This window comes from Cyprinodon tularosa, unplaced genomic scaffold (genome assembly GCF_016077235.1).
Source record: "Cyprinodon tularosa strain WSP-4 unplaced genomic scaffold, ASM1607723v1 ctg162, whole genome shotgun sequence".
Lineage (NCBI taxonomy): Eukaryota > Metazoa > Chordata > Actinopteri > Cyprinodontiformes > Cyprinodontidae > Cyprinodon > Cyprinodon tularosa.
In genome coordinates, this window is record NW_024038460.1 from 535,766 (window position 1) to 545,274 (window position 9,509).

At 39.5% G+C, this 9,509-nt stretch overlaps 1 protein-coding gene across 1 annotated transcript; it reads right to left on the bottom strand.

Moving 5' to 3' along the window:
- Window positions 1-821: 821 nt before the first annotated feature.
- Window positions 822-6,645, bottom strand: LOC119780579 (septin-5-like). Its single transcript, XM_038280661.1, has 2 exons — window positions 6,476-6,645; window positions 822-1,521 (listed from the first exon to the last, which is right to left on the bottom strand). Exons 1-2 carry the CDS (start codon window positions 6,643-6,645, stop codon window positions 822-824), a joined length of 870 nt encoding a protein of 289 aa, XP_038136589.1.
- Between the last annotated feature and the right edge of the window lie 2,864 nt (window positions 6,646-9,509).

Consider the following 9,509-nt stretch of genomic DNA (forward strand, 5'->3'; position numbering starts at 1 on the left):
GATTTCCTAAAAAAAGAACAGTCTTGCTTAAAGCCATTTTAAAATTTTCATACATATTTCTTCTTCTCAGAATGTTGAATTAACAGAATCACTATTACTATAGCTGACACTGATGAAACCCTGACTACACGTGTTTACCTGTAGGTGTTACTGTGAGTTATAATATCCTCTTGGATGGAATTGTCTTCGTACTTAATGACTTAAATGACATTGATATGAGTGATAATAAATCAATCTGTCCGCCCTCTAATGAGTTCCCTCTTCTCTGGATTAACCCCCACAAGCTGGATTCAAGGATTGACAAGAGCCCCCTCAAATGTGAGTCCCTCTCCAGTTATATTCAAGCCTCAGTCAAATTTCCTACAGTCCCTGAACTGATCACTGTGATCTCCCCTTCAGACTTTCCAGTTCCGGTTCACCAGTCCACTGAGTTACAGATCCAACTTCTGGATTTCATCTACTTTTAATAAACCTGTTAAACTTTTTCCCTTGGCCTCTGATTGGTTCTCTACATGTGGGTCAGATCGCTTAAACCAATCACGACATTGCATTGCTTTAAACCTTTAGTTTCCTTGTTTCTTGACCTTCAGTTCATTTGACAATTCCTTTAATATTTAATTATTATCTCTTATTTAATCAAGTTTATTTCAGATAAAGTAATAGATAAGAATAAATTTAGCTATACAACTTATGCAATCCACTGGTTTAAGAAATGCAGATAATAAAGTGTCTTTGAAAACCACTTTGAAGCTGTTTGTGGTTTGATCAGTGCAAATATGAATTATCTTTATTTCATTGTGAACAATTAATGTTTTTGTTACTTACGTTCTTTGCATGATGTAGTCTGTAAAGGCTTTCATTCCTTTTTTTGAAATTTCATCAGCTGCTTTAAGGAATTCCTCGTCTTCTGATCGGTCTTCAGCTTGGCAGTTGTCAAAAAGGAAGTAAATTGGTTGATTCTTTTCGTTTTTTGCACATTTGATATTTGCTGCTTCAAGCGCTTGAAGAACCTTCTTGGGTGTTCTTCCGTCAGAATGAGTAATTAGAGCCACAATGCTTTTCTCAAGGTTCTTCCCAAACAGAGACATGACTGAATTGAAGACGTATGACAGGCGATCATTCACTCGATTGTCCGTGGACTTAACCACCAGACCAAAAGCGTGAATCTCGTTGATCCCGTCATCAGATCGAAACAGGTCAAACAATCTTTGACTGACAATAATATCTTTTTCTATCCCTCTGGTGTCTCCAAATCCAGGCGTGTTAATGATGGTAAGAGAGAAAGGAAGAGTTTGATCTTCAAACCCAAAGATCTCATAGACAACTACATCTGATGTTTGACTCTCAGTCTGGTCCCTCCTCTCATCTTTTACAATCTGAAACCAGAGTTCATCTTCATATTTCACTCCCATGGCGTAGTTGACCAGAGAGTTGATGAACGTAGACTTTCCTGCTTCTGTTTCACCCACCAGCAATACAGTTCTATTTGCCTTGTTTTGTGTTTTTTTTCCAAGAGTTACCCTACTCAGAGGTCCAAAGTTCTAATTTTTTGTCTGTAGCTGGTAGACAGCTGGGGGTCCTGGTTCGATCAGGAGACTTTTAGAGATGATGTTCTTGAATTGAGATGAGACATACACTATATTGCCAAAAGTATTTGCTCACCCATCCAAATTATTGGAATCAGGTGTTCCAATCACTTCCATGGCCACAGGTGTATAAATTCAAGCACCTAGGCATGCAGACTGTTTTTACAAACATTTGTGAAAGAATGGGTCGCTCTCAGGAGCTCAGTGAATTCCAGCGTGGAACTGTGATAGGATGCCACCTGTGCAACAAATCCAGTCGTGAAATTTCCTCGCTCCTAAATATTCCACAGTCAACTGTCAGCTGTATTATAAGAAAATGGAAGTGTTTGGGAACGACAGCAACTCAGCCACGAAGTGGTAGGCCACGTAAACTGACGGAGCGGGGTCAGCGGATGCTGACGCGCATAGTGCGAAGAGGTCGCCAACTTTCTGCAGAGTCAATCACTACAGACCTCCAAACTTCATGTGGCCTTCAGATTAGCTCAAGAACAGTGCGCAGAGAGCTTCATGGAATGGGTTTCCATGGTCGAGCAGCTGCATCCAAGCCATACATCACCAAGTGCAATGCAAAGCGTCGGATGCGGTGGTGTAAAGCACGCCGCCACTGGACTCTAGAGCAGTGGAGACGCGTTCTCTGGAGTGACGAATCGCGCTTCTCCATCTGGCAATCTGATGGACGGGTCTGGGTTTGGCGGTTGCCAGGAGAACGGTACTTGTCTGACTGCATTGTGCCAAGTGTAAAGTTTGGTGAAGGGGGGATTATGGTGTGAGGTTGTTTTTCAGGAGCTGGGCTTGGCCCCTTAGTTCCAGTGAAAGGAACTCTGAATGCTTCAGCATACCAAGACATTTTGGACAATTCCATGCTCCCAACTTTGTGGGAACAGTTTGGAGCTGACCCCTTCCTCTTCCAACATGACTGTGCACCAGTGCACAAAGCAAGGTCCATAAAGACATGGATGACAGAGTCTGGTGTGGATGAACTTGACTGGCCTGCACAGAGTCCTGACCTCAACCCGATAGAACACCTTTGGGATGAATTAGAGCGGAGACTGAGAGCCAGGCCTTCTCGTCCAACATCAGTGTGCGACCTCACAAATGCGCTTCTGGAAGAATGGTCAAAAATTCCCATAAACACACTCCTAAACCTTGTGGACAGCCTTCCCAGAAGAGTTGAAGCTGTTCTAGCTGCAAAGGGTGGACCGACGTCATATTGAACCCTATGGATTAGGAACGGGATGTCACTTAAGCTCATATGTGAGTCAAGGCAGGTGAGCAAATACTTTTGGCAATATAGTGTACCTGAAGAAAAAAAATAAAAAACTTTACTAGTTTAAATTAATTTACCCCCAGGTCTTCCATCCATATTGGGAATAATGTAAAAGTTCAATGTATTTACTCAGGTTCATATTGTTTTTATACTACATTACTGAACGTATAAAACCCCATGGTAACCTGTAAACTGCGACAGCAGATACCATCATCTCCCTCATTCTGAATCATTTGGGTTCACAGAATCTGGCATTTAAAATAGATTTCTGATATCCAGGGAAAATTCTCAAACATCTAAAGGAATACACTTCTTACAAAGACCTTATTGTAAATCTAGTTTGTCTAGATATAAAAATCTTGGTATTCATCACCACTCCTGTAAAATAAACTTTGAAACTAAACTGAAGTGTTCAAGAAAAAAATAGCTTGAATATCGTTAAACATAAGGCAACCCTCCAATTAAGCCCAAAATAAAATATATATAAAAATATATGAAATCAGTTAAAAACAAAAAAATTTAAATCTAACTGTTTTGCTTAAATGCAATTCTAGTTACAAGGCTTGGAGCTAATCTTAAACTGGGATGTTTCTGTTAGAAAACTTAAAATCTTTGTATGATATGTTGTTGTATGGCAGACTTTAATTTTGCTTCTACAGTAATTTTATTGCTTAACTTATTGTTTGCGGTTGTATTCAGTCTACACATGGACACCTGGGAGGAAAAGATACTCTTACTTAATCTCTGCAATCATTGTGTTATTACAAAAATATTTATGTTTAAAAATACATTTTTGATTTGTGTCAGCAAGGAAGAACAAAACACTGTGAAAATCACTAACACTCAGCTGGCACTTCTAGACAATATTCTTATCACCACAAAATACAAGATCCTTCTTTCATTTTATACATGCCGGTTATTTATGTAATCTACATTAAAAAATACTTGACCACATTTGACTATTAAGGACCCATCATTACTAACGATAGTTAAGCATTATTGATCCAACATTATCGGCCAGGTATGGCTGACAAATAATGACACATCATTACTGACTGGCATTGCTGACCATGAAAGAATGAAACAATAATTTTGGATCAGATAGAATTGACCATTAATGACCCATCATTACCAACGAAAAATTGCTGACAATTAAAGTCCTAACATTACTGATTGGTATTGTTGACCAAACAGCTATATCATCTTGGCATAGGTATAATAACCTCAGAAACTAGGACCCAATATTCAGACAGGAAGACAAGGACAGGGATAATCCAAAGTCCAAGTACAGTCCAAACCAGATTCATTGACCAGGAGATCACAGAGCCGATGAGGTATCCAAGGAGAATCCAAGCTCAGGTCGGTAACACAGTCCAGCTTCAATAACCAGCAGAATCCAGGAAGTAAGTCCAAAAATAAATCTGACAAAGTAGACAGGGAAAAGGCAAAAACACGAAAATCCAACAAGCAGAAAGCAGGTCAGAATCCAAAAAGTCAAAGCTAGAGTTATTCACAATGAAGCAGCTAGAATAATTCGGTGCCGATGGCAGGCAAGCAAAAAGCATAAATAGCTGCAGGAACCATTTGAAACAGATCGGCGATAATCAGACGTGGGTCCAATGAGGCAGGTGAGCAGTGGCAGATGAAAAAAAACAAAAAAAACATCAGCGCCAGGACTATGACAGAGCCAAATACTGGAGCACCCTGCCTCTCAACCTAGACCTCAGAAGACGCTGGACAGTGTAGACTGGGTACCCTTCAATGGGGACACGGGGAGGGGGAGGTGACCTAGAGCTTGGCACAAACCTGGAGGTCCTAACAGGTTTCACGTGGGACACCTGAAAAGTGGGGGAAATTCTTAAGGAATGAGGGAGGGGGAAGCGGATAGGGTGGCCATAGGGTGGCAATAGGGTAGCCGGTGGCCATATGCAATAGGGAATGGGGAGCCAGCTTCTTAATGTCAACCTAAAGATGAAGATCCTTAGTGGAAGGATGGGCATTCGGACACAGCCTCAGTGTCATGATCATGGCGCAGATGCCTGAATTGATTACTCATTTCCTTCCCCTTCATTGCTACACTCAGTTTCTCATTAGCGCCGATCATCACCTGCTCCAGTCTCTATTTAACCTGCCTTCTTCGAGGCATCAGTGCCAGATTATTCAATCCATTGGTAAGAGTCTTCTAGGGTAACTTAATATTTTCTGATTGCCTTATCCTGATCCGTTCTGCCTTTGGACCTATGAGCAAACCTGCTCCCATTTTATCTGTTTACCTGACCTGTTTTCGGACTCATGGGGTCCATCTCACGAAGCAGATTTACTGAAAACTCTAAGTTTTCTAAACCTGAAATATGGAAAACTCTGACTTTTGTGTTTCACAAAGACAGTTTCCTCAACCTCAGTTTTAGTCACCTTAGTAACATTCTCTCCTGAGCTAACCTGGTCGAGACCAGGTTTTGTTCATTAAACTAATAGTGTTCTCTGTTTCACCTTACAGTCAATCGTGTTGATTTATTCCCTGATTTAGCCATAGTTTTGTGAATAAAAAAAATTGTTCACTAGGTCTGTTGGACACATTAGGCTTTAAAAACAAGCAGTGCGTGTTCGTTTGACGAGGATCTTATTAAAGAATGATCAAAATTTTATTCACTGAGAATTAAATATTTATAGGGAGCGGATTCTACAACTCATTTTACAGGGTATGACATTTATTTGTTCTTGATTTAGTTATTTTGAGCGACATGCAGATTATTTCATTTTTATTTATTTAGTTTTACAGTACACAAAGAACTGCTGAAATTACTTCTTTCATATTACACATAAATAGATTAATAAATTCCACGGGAGGGACTAGTATTTACTAAGTAAAAGAAGAGAATCAAACTGAGAAACCATGACAGGATGAACAAGTCCCATCAATTAGGAAAACATTTTTATTCTTCATCTTCACCTGCTGACAGCTGATGTCATCTTAATGGATACCTTGATCCACTAGAATTCAAGAAATAAACTTGTAATGTTATTGTGGTCACAACCGGCTATGGCAGGCCATTTTGATATGTATTCATTTTACTGAACATGTATTCCTGATATCTGAAAAAAATGTCCTCTAGGAATGTGATTTTGATCAGGGAAAATATAAGAGCAGGGTGCTTTTAATAATTGTAAAAAGGCCTCCCATAGCCCATTTCATATAAACCTACGCATTCATTCAAGCAACATTCTTCTCCTTCACCATCTCCCTTCTCCTTCCTTTGTAGTAGTAGCGCTGTTTCTCTGTGATTTGCCTTTTTTTTTAAATTTCTTTATTAAAATCTCTTGTTCCAATAGGGTGTAATAGGCACTTCCTGTTGCCTGTTGTCATAGTCACTCTTCGATTTAAGGCTCCACTGATGAAGGCTTTTTGAACTTGTCACACATGCTCTTAACTTTCAGTGGACCTACTTAGAGTTTATTGAAGTAATTCATAGCAGCTGTTGTAAAACCAAAAACCCAGAGTTCCGAACTTTAGGCTAGGTTAATGTAGAGTTGAGGATTTGAATCTGAGTTTGTAAAACCTGCTTCGAGGAATGGAGCCCTGCTGGATTCTTCCTGTTTACAAAACCTTGAACTGCTTCCTGACTCTGTCTTGGATTTCCCTTTGGTAGCTCTTTGGATCTCTGATATTCTGGCCCGGACTCCTGAGCACCTCCTCGACTCCAGCTTTGGCTTCACCCTCTGGATTATCCTGCCTTTCATCGACTGCTCTGATCTGATCTTCTGCGTGTTCTCTGGCTTCTGGGGCTTCAACATCTGGGACTCACGGGGCAGTGTCCACCATGTCTTGTTGGCAGCTGACCTGCTTGAACCAACCTCGTCCTCTGCCAGATTGACGTGGTCACTAACCTGTGTTCTATTTCTACATAGGTTCCTGCTTTAGACGTCCTTGCCATTCACTGCAGATCTGTTGCTTTAAATAAATCCTTTTTTGAGATATCATGCTGCCTGTCTGCTTGAATACTGGGTTCTCTGCTTTGAGCCATGACAGAATAATCGGGCCAAACATGGACCCATCAGCAGTCAGACAGTGGCATTCTGACGTTGAACAATGTATTTCTTGGCTCGAGTCAGGTATGCAAGAGATTGTTGATAACCTGCGTACTTCTGCATCTACGTCACCTGCTGTCAGATCAGTTTGTCAGGAGCTGCATCTGTCACCCCTTGAACTGTTAAAGGGTGATCCTGATCAGAGTCTGGCTTTTCTGACCCAATGAAAAAAAGGATTTCGAGCTTCAGCCCTCTGCGTTTCCTACTGATTGGGCTGAGGCAGCCCACATAGTTCCACTATAAGCCAGTAAAAGTAAGCTGTGGGGAACTTCTGAATGGCACAACACTTCTAGTTTATGTTACTCATACAGTGCTTTTTCTCAAAAGCTCATCTGTTTTTTGCCCAGTTTTTCCCAGTGGAGAGGCTTCGAGGGGACTTCTGTCACTTAGGCAGGTTGATTGATCTGTGGCAGAGTATATTACCGACTTCCACCTGTTATCCTCTGAGAGTACCTGAAATGAGGACGCCCTCATGGACGGTTTCACTTTTGGCCTCAATGAAAGAATTAAGGATAAACTTTCAGCCCGCGACTACCCTCAGGCCCTAAAGCAGCTGAAGGATCTTGTCCTCTGAATATATATCTACGTCTCACAGAACGTCACAGAGAACTGAGAGCTCTGACGTCTCAGGCCCTCGACCAGTTCCTCATACTGTCTCCTTTACACCTGTGTTGGTTCCTGGTCCGGTCCAAACACAATTCCTGAACTACTCTTCTACTGCGGCGGAGAGGGCCATCGGGTGAGCTTCTGTCCGGTATAAGGTAGAACTCTGCTGAGCAGTAGTTTTTGAATTTTTTCAAGGGGATAGGGAAAACCTATTTCCCTTCCAATCACCTCCTTGTGTTTTCTGTCAGCAGCACCAAAAGTTGCAATCTGAGAAGCTCATGTTTAGTCTAGGTGGCAAGGTGGACCACCCTTCTGAATGATTCCCTGATTTATTATTTTCTCTAGGATTGGGAAAAGTGTTTCTGGAGGGATGGAACAAAAGATGCTGACTTTGGATAAACTTTAGATATTGTTTATTAAATATTAATAAACAATATCTACTGAGCTTTATTTTTTTAATATTTCATCCACTATCCCTGTAGGAATTGCATAACAATATGGTTAATAAAGGAACGTTCTCAGTTAGAAATAGAATATATTGGTTTATGAACCCCATATCCTGTCCTGTTATAAAGTTCAGATATATTCTCACTGGATAAAAACAAATGAAACAAATCTCCATTTGATCCATTAGCATAATTGTAATGCTTTTCAATGTTTATGTTAAATTTTTCATGTGTTATTAATTTGAAGCTCTCAGATCTGATGCAGTTTAAAGGAACTCAACGGGTGATATCCATCTAATCACATCAAGATCAAAGTCTACATATTGGATGTTCAGTTAATTTGGTTATTCCTTTGATGTTTTTTATTTCCTCGTATTTAATCAAGGTTACATTAAATAAATGATTATATTGAATTTAACTTCACAAATCATGCACATCACTGATACAAGGTAACCAAATGCAGATGATTAAGTATCTTTGGAAACCAGTTTCAACCTTTATATGGTTTGATAAGTGCAGACATTGTTAAAAGTTATTCTATATTCTATGTTTATTCTATAAACAATGTTTTTTCATACTTACCTTCTATGCATGATATTGAAGTTATATTTCACTGCTGTGAGATTGAAACGGGTTTCTAAAAACAAAAAGGGAAGTAACAGTTTTATGTCTTTAATTTTTGTTTTTATGTTTTAAGGTGTAGTTAAAGTCAGACACTAGAGGGCGTTGTATACAATTAGTATACAGGTACATTTGAAAAAGAAACCAACCTTTTTTTTAGCAATGCTATTTAATTGAAGGGATATTTTAACAAAGTAAACATGTGCACCAGTTGACATTAGTTTATAATCTAAACAAATCCAGATAGTGATATGAGAAACTTTCCCTACCTGTGTTGTCAGTCTGCTTAATGCTCAGAGAGGCTGAGGAGGAGTGAAGAGAGGGAAGAATTTAGAGTTTATATTGTAAAGAGGAGGAGTAAACATTTGGTCACATGGTATAACGAAGGCTTTATTTCATTGCCTTCTAAGCGATGCTGCATCATTTTCTTTTTGCTTTCTCTCCTGGTCTGTTTGATGAAGACTTTCTTAAACTCTGTTGCTACTAATTACATTTACTCAGTATCTTACTATTCAGTGTTTAAAAAAAAAAAAACTTGCATCCTTTGCTCAGCAGAACAATTTCTCTTCAATAATATTAAAAAGTGTATTTGTTTAAGTACATTTTGTTATTTTTCATATTATGGAGCACTTAATCTTTTTTAATCCTTACAAAGTGTCAGTTTGTCTTTTGCACATAAGAACATTTTACTTTCCCTCTCAAAGCTATGTTGCTTAGCAGGAAGTGTTTTTTTTTACTACAGAGAGAGATGATCATGTCAGTCAACTGAAGCTTAAACCTTTCTCACTGCCTGACGCTTCTGCTATAATATGCCTTCTATCAACATTGTTGCTCCAGAGATAAATCCCATTGCAGTTGCCATTAAAAAGCACCCTGTACTGTTCAATCATTTCTCTT